The 21407-nt window shown below is 57.0% G+C and overlaps 1 protein-coding gene across 1 annotated transcript; it reads left to right on the top strand.

Annotated features, from left to right (window-relative positions):
- The first annotated feature begins 9274 nt into the window (after positions 1 to 9274).
- LOC108176042 (natural cytotoxicity triggering receptor 1-like) lies at positions 9275 to 11616 on the top strand. Its single transcript, XM_070063305.1, has 4 exons — positions 9275 to 9842; positions 9991 to 10275; positions 11126 to 11404; positions 11561 to 11616. The coding sequence occupies exons 1-4, from the start codon at positions 9782 to 9784 to the stop codon at positions 11614 to 11616; spliced, it is 681 nt and encodes a 226-aa protein (XP_069919406.1). The 5' UTR covers positions 9275 to 9781.
- Positions 11617 to 21407: the final 9791 nt, after the last annotated feature.

Genomic DNA, 21407 nt, shown 5'->3' with positions numbered 1-21407 from the left:
CGCCTCCTGCTTTGCTCTTTCTTCATGGAGACATTAGCTCTGTACATTCTGGTGAATGCACTTCCCAGTGCGCATGCGTGAGAATCCGAATTTCAGCAAAGAACCAGGAGTTTGCTTCATGTAACAGAATAAACGAGCGAAATCCGTGGGCGAGGTCACTCCATCTGGGGAGTGAACTTTCTCTCTCTCTCTCGGTCTGTATCTAGCTTTGTAAGTTTCAAATAAATAAAATATATGTTTTTAAAAAGTTAATGGTGTACAACATTGGGAATATACTAAAAGTCAGCAAACTATACACTTTAAAGAGCTGGTTTTATGTCATGTGAATTTGAGCTCAATAAAGCAGGAAACCTGGTTCCTCGAAATTACCATCCAATCCAACAGTTCCTCTCCTGCATATAACCACAGGGATTGAAGGCCGGAACCCAAGCAGGTGTTTGCATCCACGGGTTCATTGCAGCCTCATTCACATGAGCCCAAAGATGCCAGCAACCAGAAGAAGCACAACAGGTGAGTGCGTCCACAACAGGCGGTGTTTGTAGACACGGCTGATACTCTCCTGTGGGCAGCCACAGGTAGTAGCTCCCTTTGTTTACACTTAAACATATGAATGGAGACAATTGGGCACAGACAATTGGGCTAGGGAGATTCTGGGAAGAGGCAGGAAGAACCTAAACCTTTCACAAGAGATGATACAGATAGTCAGTCACACCTGAAACCTGCATTTATCACCTAAGTGTTTTATTGTACCCTTGTAATCAATAATTAAGAACCTTATTGGGAACTCTTTGTAACCTTAAGAGCCTTTTTGATATGTAAATCTTTTGTGCTCCTTCTTGTAAACAACTGGTCATGTTTAAATACTACTGGATTTATTCAATAAATGAGCCTTGATCAGGACTTGTCTTGGCTTCATTCTTTGCCTCCTTGTCCCTGCATTCCCACTCTCTGTTTCAGGAAGACCCAGTTCATTGTGCCGCAGGCTGGCACACTCTCCTGTTAGAAAAGAAGGAGGGTCTGGATAATCGTGGAGAAACCCTGAAGATATGACAATACAGAAATCAGCCGGTGTCACAGACACCATGGTCTGATTCTGCTCTGAGAGGTGCCCAGGGGTGCAGATTCAGAGGGCAGAACGTGGACTCGGGTGTGGGGAGGGAGCGTGCAGGTGCCTGCTGAGTGGGTCTGGGGTTTCTGTCTCTGCTAATGAAGATGTCTGTGACAGGTGCTGGTGGGTACACGACACAGTGAATGTGAGAGGCAGCTACAGCCATGAGTTAAATTTCTGTCAGGTCTGTAATCTGTGCTCTGTGAATTTCAGCTCGACAAAGGAGGAAGACACAAACACCAAAAACATATTTGCCACCTATTTTTCCCTTTAAATGAACACATAATAATTTGGGAGGTGCAGCGTGGGATTTGAAGGTGTGCTGATCACACCAGGGCGTTCCCATCTCGTCATGTCTTGTGTTTGGGCCCCAGCTCCTCTCCTTGAGTTCTTTGTAGGAACACTCAACAAGTTATGTGAGCCATGGGTGCCTCCTGTGCTGTGCAGACAGAGCCGTTCCTCTATCTGACTCCACCTTGGGACCCGGGGACCAAACCTCCCTCATCTCTCCCCCAGACCCTTTTCAGCGATAGTGATCACCATCCTACTCTGCTACTATGAGATCAAATTTTCCTACTTCTGCGTAGAAGAGAGAACTTACACTGGATTCCTGGGAAGGTGTATTTCACTAAACGTTCTCCAGTGGTACCCATTTCTCCACAAATGACAGGATTTCATTAACACTTTTTTAGAACAGAATTATAGGGTGGAGTTATGTACAGTGGTTAAGTCCCTGCTTGGGATGCCTGAATCCCACAGCAGAGTGCCTGGGTTAGGTCCAGATCTGCCTCTAAGGTGGCTTCCATTACTGCACACCTAGGAGACAGCCAGTGCCTCAGTGCTTGGTTCCTGCCCAAAGGAGGGAAATTGGCTGCAGCTCCAGGCTCCTGACAGCATAGCGCAGCCCTGGCTATTGCCAGCATTTGGTGGTTAAACCAGCAAACAAAAGATCTCTCCCTCTTTCTCTTCCCCTTTCAAACAAAATTATAAGTATTTTAAGAGAGAATAACGATAGGCCTCTCATTTTATTTCTGCCCCTCCCCCTCCCCAAGAACGGAAACAAATGGTTTCTCTCTGACAGTCTATCGAAGTCTAGGCTGTATTTTCTTCCAAGGGATTTTGCTATTCTTGTCATATCTGCCACACTAGGTTCTGTGATTCCCTCGAGCGTGTTGGTGAAGATCCCGTGCCAGGAAACCCCTGTATCTTCCTTGTCCCAACTGGAGATCCTGGGAAGCCACACACGAGGTGGTGGAGAAGGAACTGGGGTTGCAGAAGGAGGCTGATTCATCAGGACTCCCAAGGATACAACACTTCAGGGTGTTACCATGGGACATAGAAAGGACTTCCACGGATACAACCATGCAGGGTGTTCCCAGTACCAACAGATGGAGGATTCCCATGAATACAACACTGCAGGGTGTTCCCAGTGTGACATGGGGAGGACTGGCACAATTACAACACTACATGGTGTTATCAGTGCCGACAGAGTAGGATTCACAGGATGCCACACTGCAGGGTGTTACCAGTAACAAGTAGGGAGGAATCCCATGGATTCAACACTGCAGGGTGTTACTAGTGAGAAATAGGGAGGACTCCCACGGATACAACACTGCAGGGTGTTGCAAGTGCCTACATGGGAAGGATTTCCAGTATACAACACTGCATGGTGTTACCAGAGTGAATTAGGGAAGGCTTACAGGCTACAACACCCCAGGGTGTCACTAGTGCCAACAGAAGAGCATCAGCCTGGGCAGCCCCCAGTGTTGCCCTAGAGTTGGTGGTGCTGGGTAAGGAGACAGCAGGGTCTTCAGCCCTCATGTGGGAATCTTACCTGATTTTTAATAGACTTCTAGAACCGTTTTAGGGAACAAATGAGAAGTTACCACATGGGGTTGCTATAGACCCTTCACCCAGCTCCCCGTAAGTATTGTAGGTTAAATGGCACATTTCTTCCCAGTACCCTTAGCTAATCGAGTCCATGGTTTATTTAGATTTCCTGTGTTGTAACCTAATCCTTTATCTTCTCCAGGATCTCACACTGCCTCTGGTTCTCTCTGTCTCTTTAGGCCCTTCAATTCCCTTGTTGGCTTTGACCTTGATGACAATTTTCAAGAACATGTGCAAGACCTTCAAGGACGCCCTGCCCTGGGAAGCTGTGTGACAGGACTGGGTGATGGGTCACTATGCAGAAGATGCCGGAAAAGAGCTGTCCCCAGCACAGCACAGCAGGGACCCAGAGGATCTACAAGCGTGGCTGCTGCTGTGGATCTGGGGCACCTGGTTCCCAAGGGAGCATCCCCTTCCTCCCTGGCATTTTCTGCGTGGAAGGAAGTCTACATGCAACGGACACCTGAGAACTAGAGCACAACGCACCTGCTCCGGCCATGCCTCCACTGTAGCTCTAAACCAAGGTCAGCCTAGCCCGCGTATCCGAAGGGGGCATCTGGGACCCCTGCTTTCTGGAGGAGCGCGTCTGTGGTTTCTGGAAGAGAAGTGCAGGGTCTCTGAGTTTCCAGAAGAGGGTGTGCAGGGCTTCCAGAAGAGCGCTCTGGATTCCTGGGTCTACGGAAGAGCGGCCTGGGGTCTCCGGACGCGAGCCCGAGATTCCCGGAAGAGCACTTTGAACCCTGCAGGTCTCCTTAAGAGGGGGCTGGGGTCTCCGGAACCCCGCCCGAGGTTCCGTTTCCGGAAGTGTGCGTCTGACATTTCTGGTCTGTCCACTATTAACCTTCTCTCTCTACCCGGCAGCTCCTCCTTCCGCCCCACCTGGCCACTGGAACCCTTGGTACCACGCCCGCTTCCTGGTTTTACTTCTCAACGGTGCCAACGCCCTGAGCGCATGGGCGGCTCCTTGGCTCACCTGTCCACAACAGTGTGGCAAGGCGTCCACGAAGTGGAATAAGACTCTGTCGTGGAACCAGTGAAACCCGGACGTTTGCAGCAAACCGAGGCACTGCGGACACTGTGGAAGTGAAACAAGCCAGGCACAGAGGAAAACCCACGTGGGAAGTCACTCAGGTGTGGGCTGTGAGGGACTCGGGGAGCACCATGGTGGTCACCAGGGGAGGGCGTGGGATCCGCAGGTCAGAGAGCAGAGCTACAGAATCACGTGGGAGAAGAGGTCTAGAGGTGTAGTGTGTGTCATGGCGACTGTAGTTAATAACGCTCACAGCATGGGCAGCTGAAATTGCTTAAAACTGTGTCAGATGCTCCCACCACACAGTAAGTCTGTGAAGGAATGCACACGTTAACTAGCTTGGGTTAGCTCTTCCACTCTGTGTGTGTGTGTGTTTGTGTGTTTGATGTTTACATGACAATTATACAGAAATACATTTTGAATATCAAAGCAACTATTTCTTTAAAAGGAGAAAGTTTGTTGACCTCTCCTCTTCTCTTTCAGGCTCCTGTGACAAGCCCTGCCTGTCCGTGGATCAGGGTCTGGGGTTATGTCAGGACAGAACATTTCTCTGCCATGTTGTTCTGCCTCGTGCCCTCTTGATAAAGTCCCAGTGAGCCGGGGGGGAAATGGCTCCCTACCACAGCGCTGATGCTAGGGGTTCCAGGGAACCTTAGCTCTGGTCCTGGGAACCCCTGCATCTCTGCGGTCGCCACCTGTGGTGGAATGAGAAGGCCATACCAAGATGGCCACAGGCAAGTGCGGGTCAGTTACTCAGGAATGGCTTCGGAAGCCCCTTGAAACCACCTGGAAACAGGATGATTGGTTAGGGCATAAACTGCCCATTGACTGGATTGGCTGCCTTGGCTATATAAGCTGCTGTACCAACTGAAATAAACGAGTCTGTGGACTGCTCGCCTCTGGCCTGCTTTCACCCGACTCCCGGGGTCTGTGTGGTGACTCTGTGCCTCTTGCCCCCACCACGCTCCTCCTCTCAGAACAAATCCACAGCAACAGCCACCATGGCAGCCACCAGTGGTGCCCTGGAGCTCATGGTCACAGGTAGGTGCCTCTCAGCCCCTCTGTGTCCTCGGCAGAGGCTTGCAGCTGGTTTTGCAGGGCCCTGTCCACAGCAGGGGTGTGCAGAGCAGCGTAGGAACGCAGCAGAGGGCACCTGGACTCAGGCAAGGATGCAACGAGAAAGGCTTCTTGCCCCCTCACAAACTCAGCTCACGTCTGTTGCTGTGGATTTGATTCTGGGAGGAGGAGCGTGGTGGGGGCAAGAGGTGCTAGTCACCACACAGACCCCGGGAGTCGGGTGAAAGCAGGCCAGAGGCGAGCAGCCTGCAGACTCATTTATTTCAGTGGCTACAGCAGCTTATATAGCCAAGGCAGCCAATCCAGTCAAGGGGCGGTCTATGCCCTAACCAATCACACCCTGTTGCCAGGCAGTTTCCGAAGTGATCCAATCACAGCCTGTTGCCAGGCAGGCTCCGCTGTCACGTGGTTCCTGAAACAATCCAATCACAGCCTGTTGCCAGACAGTTTCTTTCACCAGCGGCCATCTTGGCATGGCCTTCTCATTCCAGCACACGTCCTCTGCCGTCCCCCAGGAGGTCAGCTGAACCAGTTGGGCTTGGGAACAGCAGAGCAACCACGAGCGGTGCACACACTGGAACAGGGTCGATTCCCAGTAAGCAAGGTGAGAGCTGATGTTTGTGTGTCACAGCATGTCCACACGGCCTGGGATAGCCTTCTTTCAATTCGTCTCAGACACACAGAAATGTGAAAACACGCTCAGACCATGGGCCATCCACAGAGAGGCTGTAGGCTGGCTGTGGTCCTTGGGCCATGATGTGCTGACCTCTGCTGGGCACATACCTACGTGAGAGGAAGTGCTGGCTCAGGCCGTGCACAGGACTGCTGTGCCCATCACCACACTCACATACGCATGCACACACATGCAGACATAGACACACATACACACACATGCATAAACACACGTGCACACAGACATACACACATGCACACAGACACACATGTACAGAAGCATGCACACATGTGCAGACACACACATCCATGCACAGAGACATGGACTCAGAAATACATGTGTGCGCACACATGCACGCACACATGCATACACAAGCACAGATTGCACACACAGAACACAGAGACTGAAACACACACCCACACTCAGACCCACACATACACACATGCAAACCGACTTGCATGCAAGCAAATGTAGACATACATGTACACATACACATGTGTATACACACAGATGCAGATACATACACGAATATACAGAGAAATACACACGTGCACACAGATGCAGACACGTGCACACAGATACAGACACATACATGTGTGCACACAGCTACAGACACATGCACAAACCTGCACACTGGGAAACACATATACTTAAATGCACACAGACCTAGAAATGTGCAAACACACGTGCACACGCATCAACAAGACACATTAGAAACAATTCCATAAGTATCTGGTCTCAAGGGTACAGATAAAGAGCCAGTGGTGGAGACGAAAGCTTAGTTGAGAGCCTTCTGACTCGAGTGGGAGCGGAAGTGCGGGTACTTGGCAGACACTGCCCAGGAGGTGGGCCCTGATGGGATTTAGCACCTCCCAGGGAACAGAGACCCCGCCCCAAGTCCCTGAGGACGGGGCTTTGAATCAAGGTCTACACAGAGCTCCGGAGAGCAGGTACTGTAGAGAGAAAGCAGTCAGGACCCTCGGCCCTCAGGGAAAAGATCCGGTCACCACCCCAGCAACCACGCGCGGGGAGCCTGCACCTGCAGATCTGGAAGCAAAGTCCTGAAAACCCAACACCCACGGCCTTCACGAGAGCACGAGGCTGAGTCTGACCTAGTGGGGGGGAACCTGCACACCCACAGCGTCCACCGGAGAGCTGCCCCCTGCTGGGCACCCAGCCCCGAGGGAACTGGGTGAGACCACAGAAAGGGAGCTGGGGCCACTCCACGGGGAGCAGAACCCACTGCAGCTGAACCCTCAGTGAGAATAGCCGACCTCAGGAGGAAGCAAAGGCCCTATGATACGGGGGGCCCGGGTTAAATTCCGGGCTCTAGGGCTCCAGCTCCTTGCTCATGCAGGTCCTGGGACCATGGTCTCTGGCTGGGCAGCTGGGTTCCTGCCTCCTGGGTGGGGGTCGTGGATAGAGCTCATGGCCCCTGGCGTTGGCCCTGGTTCACCCCAGCCATCAGAGCATTCAGGGAGTGACCCAATGGATGGAGTTGGCTCACTCACTCTCTCTCTGCCTCTCACAATTTCAGAATTTAAAAATAAAAAATCAGGGCCGGCGCCACAGCTCACTAGGCTAATCCTCTGCCTTGCGGTACTGGCACACCGGGTTCTAGTCCCAGTCGGGCGCCGGATTCTGTCCCAGTTGCCCCTCTTCCAGGCCAGTTCTCTGCTGTGGCCCGGGAGTGCAGTGGAGGATGGCCCAAGTGCTTGGGCCCTGAACCCCGTGGGAGACCAGGAGAAGCACCTGGTTCCTGGCTTCGGATCAGCGCGGTGCACCAGCCACAGTGCGCTGGCCGCGGTGGCCATTGGAGGGTGAACCTTTCTCTCTATCTCTCTCACTGTCCACTCTGCCTGTCAAAAACAAATAAATAAATAAATATTAAAAAAAATAAAAAATCAGAAACTTCCGCAAAAGCCAGAGGTGACCCCACACTGGGAGACCCCGTGGGGACTTTGGCCTCATCCTCACGGCGCCAGGGTTGCCTCAAGTTCCGTGGTCGGTGTTTGGAGAGAGTTTGTGTTGGGGGAGCTCGGGGAAGAGCCGGTCCCTGTGCCACAGGACAGGAGAAGAAACCCAGCCCCAGGTGTCGACCCCTGGAGCCAGAGCGGCCCTGCCTGAGTCCCCAAGGCTGTCTCTGAAATCCAGCCATTTCATCTCCCCCAAGGCAAGTACTCAGGGCCCTGGGAGCACGAGCCGGGGCAGACAGGCGGGGCCTTGTTCGCCATCACTTCCAGGGAGCACAGAAAACCCGCCTTCCTGTCCCCACCCTCCCTCCTGCACCTGCAGGGAGAGGGCTGTGGTCCTCGAGGTTCTGTAGCTCAGAAAGGAGATGGAGCCCGTGCTCCCATTTCCAGACGGGGGGCGGTGCTGTGCAGAGTCCCACATCTCTCCACGGGTGCGAGGCGTTAAAGCAGGGGTCACAGAACCCCCATTCTCTCCCTCGCCTCCCCTGCATGTGGATGGCACGGTGACCTCCCAGGGCTGCCCCATGACTGTGCCCCTCGGTCTGATCCCCCTGTTCTGGAGCTGCAGATGCACTGGGAACCCACAAGACCCGGCCCTGGGGCACCCAGAGACAACAGGGGCTACCCAGGCCAGCAATGGACGGGAGCTCTGGGGAGGGAGCAGCGTGGTGTTGAAGCTGACAGACACTGAGGTTGTGTTGGGTAGGAAGTTAGGTAGGAGCTTATGTGTGTATGACAGGCCTAAAGAGAAGACGTCTATGTCCAGCATATGCTGCATCTCAAAGTCATCCCGATAATGTTTCAGGGCTGCCCGGCCTTCGCATCCTGCCTGCCCCCTCCTACCTGATAACCTGCCAGGTGGAGGTCCCCACCCCTTCTGCCTGACAAATCTTCCACAATCTCCCAGATGCAGCCCAGTACCTGCATTTCAAACACCCTGCTCTGGATCCCCATTCTCTAGGGGGTCCTGCTCACCCTTCCTCTGAACCCAGGATGGTGCCAGCTAGGCTTCCTCCTGTCTGATACCTTCAGGGGAAAACTCAGATAGGAGCTTCTTAATATTTACAGCCATAAAATCCTTTGTTTCAGGAGGAGATGTGTGAAGACAGAGACCCATCTCCTTAAAAACCCCCAGTCTCAACCGGATGGTGCGCTCAGCCCTCTGCATCTCCGCTGAGCCGCCTGCCTGCCTGCCTGCCCAGGTGTACTCTCTCCACTCAACCATGTAACCTCACTACCCACCGCCAGTCCGAGCGACTGGGCACTCTCAGGCTCTGTCTGGAGAGGTGCCCATCCGTCCTTACGGATGTCCCTGCCCTAATAAACCTTGCTATTTTACCTCCCACTACTCTCTGTCTCACACCTGAATTCTTTTTTTAAAAAATGTTTATTTTTTTTTTAAATTTTATTAGGCAGAGTTAGACAGTGTGAGAGAGAGAGAGAGACAGAGAGAAAGGTCCTCCTTCCGTTGGTTCACCCCCCAAATGGCTGCTGCGGCCGGCACGTTGTGCTGATCTGAAGCCATGAGCCAGGTGCTTCCTCCTGGTCTCCCATGTGGGGCGCAGGGCCCAAGCACTTGGGCCATCCTCCACTGCACTCCTGGGCCACAGCAGAGAGCTGGACTGGAAGAGTAGCAACCAGGACCAGAACCGGCGCCCATATGGGATGCCGGCGCCGCAGGCGGAGGATTAACCAAGTGAGCCACCGTGCCGGCCTCTCACACCTGAATTCTTTCTCGTGTGAAGACAAGAACCCTGCTTTTCTCCAGTAACAGATGCGGGTGTGGTTGGATTTGTCGTGGGGCCGTGGTCAGGTGGCGGAGGGAGGGCTGTGGCCCTGCCTGTAAAAACATCCCCTGGGTGACTGGCGTAAGGCCTTGCCCGCCACATGCTGTGCTCCTTGCCAGCCGGCCACGCTGCATCTCCCGCCTGAATCTGTGCCATGCCATTCCCGCTCACGGCCCTGCTCTGCCTCAGTGAGTCCCGGCACGGGAGGGCAATAGAGGCCGGGGGTATGGATTGGGGGGCAATATGACCCATGGTTCCTGCCTCCCAGGGCTGTGTCTGAGCTGGAGAATCAGCACCCAGAAGCGTGACTCCTCCCTTCACCGCCCCAGGGTCACCCTCCAGGTCACCAGGAAGTCACCACCACTGGGAAAACTGGGAGTGGGCAGGGCTGTTGCCGGGGGAGGGGGCTGGGGTGGGGTCTTTCCGGAAACTCAGGTTCATTTCCCTTCCAGAGGCACTGACCAGGCCCAGCATCTGGGCAGAGCCCGACTCCAGGATTCCAGAGGGGAAGCCGGCAGCCATCTGGTGCCAGGGGCCCCCCGGGGCCGAGGAGTACCAGCTGCGCTCCGAGGGGGGCCTCTCTGCCTGGGGGAGACCTGAGCAACCCAGAGCAAGGGGTGGAGTCTGGTTCCCCATCGCGGCCATGACCTCGCGCACAGCAGGGCGCTACCGCTGCTTCTGCCGCAGCGGGGACATCTGGTCGGAGCCCAGCGAGCCCCTGGATCTGGTGGTCACCAGTGAGTCTGCTGGGCTGTGGTGGGGGCAGGGGACGGGGGGCAGCCCCATCCGGCCACGCTCTGCAGGTGTAAGAACGGGGCCTGCTTCCTCTGGGAGGAGCCTGCAGGAGAGGGAGGCCAGGCAGGGCATCGTGCAGGGCTCCTACCGAGGACGGCACCCAGGTCCCTGGGACAGGGGAGAGAAGCAGGCTGGGCAGAGAGAGAGGCTTGTCCTGTGAGAGGGCGGCTCCCATGGAGGGAAGGTGTCCGGGCCACGGCGCTCCCTACAGCCGGGGACCTGTGTCTCAGACTGAAGCACTTGGTAGGATCTGCAGGAGGGCTCGTGACAAACACAGAGAGCTTTGGCCCCGAGTCATCGCAGCCTGGATCAGAAGGGCCGAGAGCTGCAAGCAGCCGAGTGTCCCCTGGGGAAGGCGTGGCAAACGTGGGCTGCACTGCATGCGAGGGAACCGGCTGAGCTTGCAAAAGAAGTTGAGACACGGGGCGAAGCTTAAAGCTGTGAAGATGCTGAATTCTATATTATGTATGTTTCCCCCAAAGACATAAGCAAACGGCCGCCCCACCTGAGTCTCTGACTGGTGGCTCTGAGGTGGCCCCTGGCCATCGGTTGCCCCAGGCTGTGCTGGCGTTGTGGTCCTAGTGGCCAATCTCTGGGAAATCCCCGTGGACAGCGGATCCCAGAGAGTCTGATCCTCGCTCCTGGAAGCTGGGGGCACTGAGCGGCTCCATCTGGGAGCACGGCTGGGGAGGGCGCGTCTGTGGCTGGGATAGGTGTGGGGGGAGGAGGAGGGTCTGCGGTTGCAGGGGGGAGCCTGGGAGGCAGGAAGACACTGGCCACCTTCTCGTGCAGGAATGTACGACACGCCCACCCTATGGGTTCAACCAGGGCCCACGGTGACCTCGGGAGAGAATGTGACCTTCTACTGCCGGCTAGAGATGGTGACCAACACCTTCTTCCTGCTCCAGGAAGGCGGGCCCAGCCACGCACAGGGCAGCCACGGGGCGGTGCCAGCGGAGTTCCCCGTGGGCCCTGTGACCTCAGCACACACGGGCACGTACAGGTGTTTTGGCGCCTATAGCGGCCATGTGTGGTCCTTCCCCAGTGAGCCCGTGAAGCTCCTGGTCACAGGTGAGGAAGCCTCCAGTTCCCACGTCCTCCCTGGGCTCCTAAAGAAACCCCAGGGTCATGTCGAAGGGACGTCCACCCCAGGGGGCCAGGGAAGGGGAATGGAGGGAGCAGAGGAAGCCCCCAGCCCCGACCTGTCCTCTTCATCTCCGTCTCCAGATGTGGGAGACCCCAGCCTGGAACCCACAGACCCCACTCCTGCTCCCAGTGAGTAGGTTGCTCCTCCACGCTCAGGAGAGCTGGAGCCTTCCTGTGTGTGCCCGTGGGTGCCGTGGGCTTCCCCGCCTGCACAGTGCAGTGCAGGTGCCCCAGGTGTGGTGGTGTTCAGTGCCCACAAGCCACCAGCAGTGAAACCCACACCCTCCCTCTCATGCTGGTCCATATGCAGAACGCAGGTGCACTAGGGACATGATGAGAAGTTACCCAGAGCTTGTGTCCCCAGGGCCCGTGACACGCAGGGAATCTTGTGTTTAAGACATGGGCGCAGTCTCCAGGAGACCTCACTGTGTGTATGGGAATATTCCAAATCCCAGGACAAGCCCATCTGGAGCACTTCCAGTCCCTAGCATTTTGGATAAGGGAGGGGCAACCCATACAGCAGTGTCTGTCAACCAGAAAAGCCTCCTGGTCTCTGGGACACAAGCGTCCTGGCTGAAGTGGATGGAACGTCCATGGGTGGGTGTCGGGAGAGAGAAATGTGTTATATGAGGGCAGTTCAGAGCTCATGGAAAGTGCAGGGGTAAAAGGACTGGGCCACCTTCTGCTGCTTTCCCAGGCACATTAGCAGGGAGCTGGAGAGAAGTGGAGCAGCGGGGACTCGAACCCGTGCCCATATGGGGTGCTGGTGCTATAGGCGGAGGCTTTAGCCCATTACACCAAGCGCTGGCCCCATAAACTTCTCTTTTAACATCGTGTCCCATGAAGTTTTAGAAGCCCCCTGGCATCGCACACAAGGAGCGCTGGTGACCTGGAAGGGAGACCCTGGAGGGCTAACTAAGCAGGGCCGCCTGGCTGGGCACACGCAGGAGACATCTGGGTGAACACTGGCCGACTGAGCCCGTTCGTTAGTCAATTGGTTCTCAGAACAAAGAGATTTCCAGAAAGAGAGGGGGCGACCCAGCAGTGCCGGAAGTCAGGAAGGGGAGGTGACAAGGGACTGGCCAGGAGGCTGTTGGGCAGGGGCCTAGTTTAGGACACCCAGGAGAGCACCAGGCTTTGGATTTGATGGCGTGTGTGGAGAAAGACTCGTGTTACATGGGCGCAGAGCCCCCGTCGGGGTGCGAGGCACAGAGACGCATGTGCAATAGTGCAATGCCGGCTTCTGCCTGGGGCCTGGGGGCCCTGCCCGCGGGGTGAGGCCGCTGGGACCCCTGTGAGGCATGGGGTGGAGACTTGGACAGCCGCGGGGTGTGGCGGGGCTGCGCTGAGGAAGGAGAGGCTGGGTAGGCTGAAGCCAAAGCCGACCCTCCCTACCCACAGCAGGCATTCAGGAACCGCGTCTCGGAACCACAGTGTCCAGAGTCCAGGACGGTGAGTAGCCGGGCTCCCGCGGGGTGGGGGCAGGAGGAAGGTCTGGGAGGTGAGGGGAGAGGAGCGGGTGGGTGCAGTGCTGCATCCCATCAGCGGCCCCTCTGCCCCAGCCCCAGCCGCCTGGGATCACACCGCCCAGAACCTCCTGCGGATCGGCCTGGCTGTCCTGGTCCTGGTGGCTCTGACGTGGCTCCTGGCTGAAGACTGGCTCTGCAGGTGGAGGACCCAGGAGGGAGCCGGCCGTGCCCAGGCCGGCATGGACTGCGACGTCTGAGTTGTGCCGCAGAGCGGGGTCACCTGCACGGAGTGGGGGGCGAGGGTGGAGGTGACGGCCTGCTGAGGTAGATCCGCTCCTTGGCGTGTGCACCTGCTCGGCCACCACTGCCCCACCCTGGTCTCCCCTGACAAAGCAAACAGCCCTGTCCTCCATAGCAAGGCTGCGGCTGAAACTTCACGCACACTCAGAACCCAGTTTGGGTTTCTGTGAACTATTTGAGGTCGCTTCAGGGATGCTTCCCGTCATGCGCTATGTCCTGATCTCTCCCTCCCTTGGCCTGCGGGGTGCCCCCCCCAGTCTCTTTCCCACCGCTGTACCCGAGTGCCACAGGCTGGGAGATGGACAGAGGCTCGTTTAGCTGCTACCCTTGAAGTCCAGTGATGATCACCCAGGGCAAGGGATGGACCCTGGGACTACCTGAGACTGGGGCCTCCCTCCTCCCCTTGTGCTGAGACCACAGCTCGGGACCCCAAACCCGTCCTCCAGGGCCCTTTCTGCCCAATGAGGTGGGGAACGGAGTTACCTGGTGGCCCTGGAGTCTGCAGCCCTGGCACAGCCCAAGTGCCGGAGCTTCTCCCACCCCGGCGGGGTCTCACCGACAGTGGTATGGCCCAACCAACGTGAGTGGGGTCTCACCATCCTGGCTGGGGTCCTACTGTTACAGGTTTGGTGTCACTGACCTGGTGGGAGGGGACTCACCATAGTGGGTGAGGTCCCACTGGCCTGGGTGGGGTCTAACTACCCCAGGTGGGGTTCACTGACGTGGGTGGGAAGGTCTCACCATAGTGGGTGGGGTTTCACCATCCCGGGTGGGGTCTCACTATCTTGTTGGGGTCTCCCCGATATGGTTGGGGTGTCACCAACCTGTGTGGGAGAGGTCTCACCGATGTGGGTGGGGTCTCACTGCCCCAGGTGCGATCTCACTGGTTGAATCCCTAGTGACAGAGAGACTGGCAGACTCAGGGGGTGGGGGTGAGGGTGGGGGCAGAGGGGCCGCTTGGGGAGGGGGGCTCCTGTGCTGGATGCAGACGCTCTCAGAGTGGGCGGGGCGATGGAGCTGTGCTGTGAACGCCTAATGTCCCACTGCTCACCTTGAAGCCCTGAGTGTGGCGAATCTCCTGTTCTGTTTTGCCACAAAACCTGTCTCCAACAGTGACCCCCTAGGGAGCAGAAGTGTCCCTGGTTGAGGACCACTGTCACATTCTGTAACAGGGTTTCTGGAACCTTCCGTGTGGTGTGGTTTTGGCCAGGGCCTTCTGTGCACTGAGGCGTGGGGAGCAGCAGCCCACTAGCATCCGCAAGCACCACCCGGTGTCCCACAGGAGGCAAAGACCACCCCTGCTGAGCCCACGGACCCGAAGCGTCCCGGCCCGTATGCTGGTTTGCTCAAGATTCCAAAGGCTTCTTTCGGTCTTGCAAAGACAAGCCGTGGGCACAGGATCTGGGGAGCACTGGTTTCCTGGTCTGCCCCAGAGCCGCCCCATGGACAGCCACTGAGTCCTCCCTCCCTGTGCCTCCCCGTCACCCGGATATGATCGCTGGTGGGGGATTTTAATTAACCTCCGGTGCTCACAGGGTCAGATGCTTCCGGTTCCCACTGCCAGGCCTTTGCGTGCAGGGAGCCATGGCAGCAGGGAGCACACAGGGTCCTCCCTGAGAGGACCCTCCCTCTGGCCAAGGCCATTCTCTCTGAGCACGCCTACGGGGCTGATCCACCCAGAATGAAGGGCAAAGGCCCAGCTGGAGGCGACGGGTTCTGGCCCTGCCACACGGAGCGGCAGCAGCAGGTGGCTCTGCAGTGGCCCCCAGGCTGTGTCTGCAGGCACGCGGTGGGGCTGGACACCAGACGATAAACTGTGAGCCGTGCGGCCCAGCCTTAGCCTCCATGAGTGGCACCTGAGTGCCTCCGGTAGCGCGAGGCTGAGCGAGGGCAGCCCCTCCTCCCAAATCACTGGGGTGGGGTGGGCAGGTCTCCACGGGGGGCCCAAGGGATGCTGACAGGTGGCGGACCTGCTCTGTGGGTCAGCACTGTGCAGGGTAGGTTCTATGGGATATAAGTTATATTTAATGAAGCGCCTTAGAAAATATTAGAAGGGAAAGAACATTGCATAGAGCCGCTGGCAGCCTCCTCTCCAAACCGGCGCTTACAAAGGCAGTTCTGCTCCAAGACCCAGAAAATCCTTCCAGAAGCCCCAGAGCGAACATGTACTCCCGGAAACACCCAACACCACGCTCAACTTAGAAGACAAACTTCCTTCGGGTTAGGATTGACTTCCGGCCTGTGCATGGTTGGGCCAAAGGAAGTGGACTTCCCCCGAGCTCTGTGATTGGCTCCCAGGATGCCGCAGGGGGCAGGACTTCCTGCTCAGGGGCCGAATGAGCTCGTCCCATCTTTAACAGGAGGTGGGCTCAGCCGTCTTATGAGACCTGCTGACAACTCCTGGCCTGCCCCCAGACCCCACCTTCCTAGTTCGGGGGTGGGGCTGAGGTACAACCCCACCCCCCAGGCCGCCCGGGGTATTGTGGGTATATGCGGCCATGGTGAGAGGTAGCCAATGGGCGCTCGGCTCTCAGTGACTCTGTCTCCCGCACCCTGTGGTTTCTGAGGCGCTGGGAGGAACCTTTCGCTCACCGGGTGGCGTCTGTTCTCGAGTCTGGGACAGCTCCAGAGCCGGCGGGGGAGAGGCCGTCTCCTCGTCTCCCACGCGGGAGAGGTTGACGGCGGGGTCTGCAAAGACTGAGGAGCCACGGCACACTGGGCCCTCCTTGCTCGCGCGTGGACCTTCCAGCCCCGACCTCCGAGAGGGCACAGAGGCTGGGGTGGTCACAACGCGCCCACCGGAGGAAGCCTCTGAGAAATCCAGGCCAGGGCTCGGGGGCACTCCCGGCCGTGGACAGGCGCGCACGTGGGTGCAGGAGGGCAGCACCGCCCCACAAGCCCCCCAAGCTCAGGACCCTCCCGATGGGCAAACAGGAAGCCAGAAACTGGGCCCGCATCCTGGTCCACAGTGACCCCCATTGGCCCTCCCGCAAGGCTCCCTCCACATTTGCACCTGTATCGCCCTCCTCTCAGGCTGGTGGGCATGGCGGGCTGGGCCTCACCCACTCCCTGGAGGCTGGGTGCATCTCCGAGCTCAGGGCGCAGCAGGAGAGCTGCATCTCAGGTTCGTGGTCGTGTCCTCAGAACCGTCTGCTCTGAGCCTCTTTCATCTACACAGAGTGAGAAGGAGCAGGCTGCCCTGGCCAAGGGCACCGGCACTCCCTCCTCCTGCTCACAGGATCGGGTCACTTTGCACCTGTGACCTGCATGTTGGGAGGAGGGTGGAGACACAGAGGCAGCCCCTGGGGAGTGAATGGCCAGCGTGAAGCCACCGTGGGGCGTGCTGTCTGTGCCTTGCTTGTTTGGGGTTAGCCTGCACCCTCCTGGGGAGTGTTCCTGGGTGGTAGCTTTATGAGCCTTGAGTGGTTAAAGAATGTGGGGCCTGGAGATGGGGTCGTGGCCCAGGTTAAAGCCGCCACCTGTGATACCAGCGCCCCATAGTGCAGCACCAGTAGGAGTCTCAGCCTCTCTGCCTGCAGTCCAGCTCCCTGCTATGCAGCTGGGGGAAGCAGCAGAGGATGGCCCAAGTGCTGGGGCTCCTGCACCCACGTAGCAGACCCGGAAGAAGCTCCCGGCTCCTGGCTTCCGGTCAGTTGGATCTGAAGTGGAGCAGCCGGGACCCCTCCTGGAGCTCTGGTACAGGATGCTGGTGTTGTGGGCGGCGGCTTCACCTGTTGCATCCCAGCAGCAGCCCCTTGATCTCAGCGCCCAGAATGGGACTGGGGAGTCCGAGCGTGGTCCCACTTAAATTCTTGCAGGAAGCTGCAAGTTCTTTCCCTTAGAAGCTGCGCCATCCCAGGTCCCCACAGCAGCGCCCGAGGCTTCCCTCTCCTCTGCACCAACGCCGGCACACATGTCCTCGCCCATGGCAGCCCTCCTGCCGGTTGGGACTCAGTGGCTCCCCTGGAGCTGGCATCCTCTCCCTCCTTGTGGCCGCTTGATTCTGTGTGAGAGATGCCCGTCCAGTCCCACTCCCCTCTGTAGCAGGGTCTGTTCTCTGCGTGCAGCAGACGAAACCCTGCCTGTGCACACACAGGGTGACCTCAGGGACGCAGGTCATCACAGGAAGAGCGAACACCTCAGGATTCAGAGAACTGAAAATGAAACAAAAAAATTACCTACATGAAGGATCTTTGTGGGTGAGATCCTGGTGGAAAGAAGGGGCCATCTAAGAAGGATGCGCCTTTCTCTGAAGGGAGGAGAGAACTCCCACTTTGCTCATGGCCCTGTCTAAATACAGACCGTTTTTGCAGACTCAAAAGGCTTTCTTTAAATAAAAAAGAAAGATTATTTATTTATTTGAAAGTCAGAGTTACATGGATATTGAAGGAGAGGCAGAGAGAGAGAGGTCTTCCATCCACTGGTTCCCAATTCGCTGCAATGGCTGGAGCTGCACTGATCTGAAAATCAAGAGCCAGGTTCTTCTTCCGGGTCTCCCATGCAAGTGCAGGGCCCAAGGACTTGGGCCATCTTCTGCTGCTTTCCCCCGCCATGGCAGAGAGCCGGATCAGAAGTGGAGTAGCCGGGACTCGAACTAACGCCTATATGGAATGCCGGCACTGCAGGCAGTGGCCTAACCCACTATGCCACAGTGCTGGCCTCCAAAAGGCTCTCATAGCCAAGGCAGCTCATGTCAACAGCCCCGGATGATCACTGACATCATACATAAGAGTGTTAATTGTTAAATCAACAACAGGAATCACTGTGCACTGACTCCCCATGCAGGACCTCTGATCTTCATGAGTTGTATTATAAGAATTAACTGTAAAACTAGTTCTCCACACTGTGTGTGCACGTGTGTGTGTGCAAATTGTTGAAATATTTACGTAGTATAGAGTTGGTCTTAGTATAAAATTGATTGAAGGGGCTGGTGCTGTGGCACAGCAGTTTAACGCCCTGGCTGGATGCGCCGGCATCCTATATGGGCTCCGGTTCGAGTTCCGGCTGCTCCACTTCTGATCCAGCTCTCTGCATTGGCCTGGGAAAGCAGTAGAAGATGACCCATGTCCTGGGACCCTGAACTCATTTGGGAGACCTAGGGGAATCTCCAGGCTCCTTGCTGCATATCCATGCAGCTCCAGCTCTTGTGGCCAATTGGAGAGTGAACCAGTGGATGGAAGACTTCTCTCTCTCTGTCTCTCTCTGCTTCTCCTTCTCTCTCTGTGTAACTCTGACTTTCAACTAAATACATAAATCTTTTAAAAAAATAAATTTGATAGAAAATGAATCTTAGTGGAGAATTGGACTGGGAGTGGGAGAGGGTAGAGGAGGAGGAGTGAGAGTGTGGGAAGAATCTATTCCTAAAGTTGTACTTATGAAATTTGTATTCATTAAATGAAAGGTTTCTTTGGGAGAAAAATAATAATTGAACCTGGGCTGGCGTTGTGACTCACTGAGTGAAGGTGCTGCTTGAGACACCAGCATCCCACACGGGAGCACGGGTTCGAGTCCCAGCTGCTCCACAGCAATCCAGTTCCCAGCTGATGCACTTGAGAAGCAGCAGGAGAAGTCCACGTGCGTGGGCACCTGCACCCATGTGGAAACCTGGATGGAGTTCCAAGCCCCTGACTTCAGCTTGGTCTACCATAACCACTGCAGCCATCTGGGGAGTGGTCCAGTGGACGGAAGACATATCCCCCCCCCCCTTCCCCGGTAATTCTGCCTTTCAAAAATATAGATAAATAAATCTTTAATACATAAATAAAAGGAACCGAACTATGGCAACAGGGAGTTGTAGCAAATCCATCCACATATCCTGTACTGGTGAGGATCGGCTCTAGGAACCCTGTGCCGGGTGAGTCTGCTCATGGGACATCAAGGAGTCCCGGCACACACCTGCATGATGGCGGCTACTTCACTCTGGGCTCTGAACTCCGCCATTCACTCCTGGGCTGGGAACGGCAGAGCTTGCTGCTGTATTCCTATGAGAATATCCACCGGGGGCCGGGCGTCCTCCTGCAGTGGTGCGGACCTGCGTATCTAGGACTCTGCACACAGAAGCCGTGCAGCAAGAGTGCGATGAGGTCGGCAGCTGTCAGCTTCATTAGAATGTTGGGGGCGCCGGCGTACAGGCGACTGTGGCTGACCAAAACGTGCCCTGACACCTGATGATGCTGTGACTCAGGAATCCAACATTCTCCCTCAGTCTAAATGCCAGGCTGCAAAGCTTCATGGGAATTCCTCCCACACATTTATTCAGGTAGGAAACACACATACACATGCATGCCCACACACTCCCAAATTTACATACACTGTTCCCGAGGACAGGAAAAAGAATGTTTTATCAGGCAAGGAGAAAGTGCTATCAAAACCAGAGACGGAAACAGTCAGATGGGGAAATCCTGGGACGGATGCTCCCGTAAACTTAGACTCCCAAGAAAACGCTCACAAAGAATACTCGTTCCTATACAGAGAGAGGAATGCAGGGGACATGAGCACACCGGTTGGTTGGTGGTGGTGAAGGCAGGCACCGGTCGCTTGATACTAAAGAATCGATGGCGTTCAGTACATTACCAGAAGTCACAGCTCATCAGACACAGACAAAGCTGTTTTTGTCTGAGTGATTTTGCATCCCCCTGTCAGTCATCACATCTTCTCTCCAGAACGTCAATTCAAGTCTTTGCCCACTGCTCAAATGGGGCTTTTGTGTTTCCATGTAAATCATGAGTTTTGTTTTACTCCAGGCTGCTGGAGGTCTGGGCTCTGCTAAGTGGAGCTGTGTGGAGCTCCCTTGGAGCGCTGACGGGAGTTACTGTGTGGACCGCGATCCTGTGACCTGACGGTGACCAGTGAGGGCAGTTTCTGGTTGAGACGTTGGGTTGTCTTTAGGTAAGATGACGTCATCAGGAAAGAGCCGACGTGCCTTCTTCCTTCCATAATCGGACGCTTCTGTGGCTTCTTCTCGCCCACCTGCTCTGGCGAGGACTTGCAGGGCTGCGTAGAGCAGCAGTCAGGGTTCACGTTTCCTACAAGGACCCGCACTCTTCCTCCACGGAGACAGCGGCAAAGCAGCGCGCACTCCCCTCAGTGACGTCTGAGCACAGCATGTCGGCGTGCGCCTGCGCACACACGTGTCGTCGTGTGTGCAGTATCGTGTCATCATGCGCGTGCGCAGTCTTGTCTTGTGCGCATGTACAGTCACGTGTCGGGCTGTGTCCGCGAGGCCAGTGGCGGTGTGCGCCTGCGCAATCCCTTGTTGACATGCGCATGCGCAGTCCAGAGTCGGTGCGTGTGTGCGCGAGGCCGCCTCAGGTGAGTCCGTGTGCGCCCACACGGGGAAGCTGAGGCTCAGGGCAGAGGGGTGTGTGAGGGGACGCAGTGAGGGCGCCTCCCCCGGGAGTCAGGGCAGGCGGCAGGGAGGGGGCGGCGCAGGTCCTGGGAGGCCTCAGGGCCCCGCAGCGGGGTGGTCGGGTCAGGGGAAGCTGTGGCTGAGGGGCGTGGGAGCGGCGTCCGCGGCGGAGGGGGCGTCCGGGCCTCCCCCGCCCTGGGTCGGGCCCCGGGACCTCCGGGCCGGGCGGGAGCGGGTCTGTGCCCACCTGCGTCCTCCGGAAGTGGCCGGGCTGCGACCCCACAGGAGGGGCTGAGGGCAGGGACGACCCCGGGGCGCATCAGCCCACCTGAGGGGCGGCTCCGGGAGGCCCGTGTCCTTGGTGCTGGGTCCTGGCCCTGGGAGAGGAGGGCGGAGCCGGCTGACAGGGCGGGCGGGGCCCCATCCCTGCAGGGCGCCTGTGCCCCCATCCTGGGGACTGAGGGCCTGGCTGGGGTGGGGGCGGTGCCCCTTCCTGTGGGCTGCGGGCAGAACAGCCCTGCGATGCTGGGAGGACCCGGCCTCCGAGCGTCCACACCCGGTGTGTGTCCATGCCACGGGCGCTGTGCCGGGGCCGGCGGAGAGGACGCCATGACCCCCGCCCTCGTGGTCCTGCTCTGCCTGGGGAGACGGGAAGACGGGGAGGGGAGACCCTGCTCTGGGAGGGACCCCGCCCCGCCCACAGCCAGGCCCTGCTCCCTGGAGACCCCAGGCTCAGGCGCCCCGGGGAGGAGAGGACCTGCGCAGGGGCAGGGGAAACCCTCTCATGGGGAGCTTTCTTCTAGGGCTGTGC

Source organism: Oryctolagus cuniculus, chromosome 18, assembly GCF_964237555.1.
Source record: "Oryctolagus cuniculus chromosome 18, mOryCun1.1, whole genome shotgun sequence".
Taxonomy (NCBI): domain Eukaryota; kingdom Metazoa; phylum Chordata; class Mammalia; order Lagomorpha; family Leporidae; genus Oryctolagus; species Oryctolagus cuniculus.
This window is presented reverse-complemented; position numbering and strand designations above follow the sequence as displayed.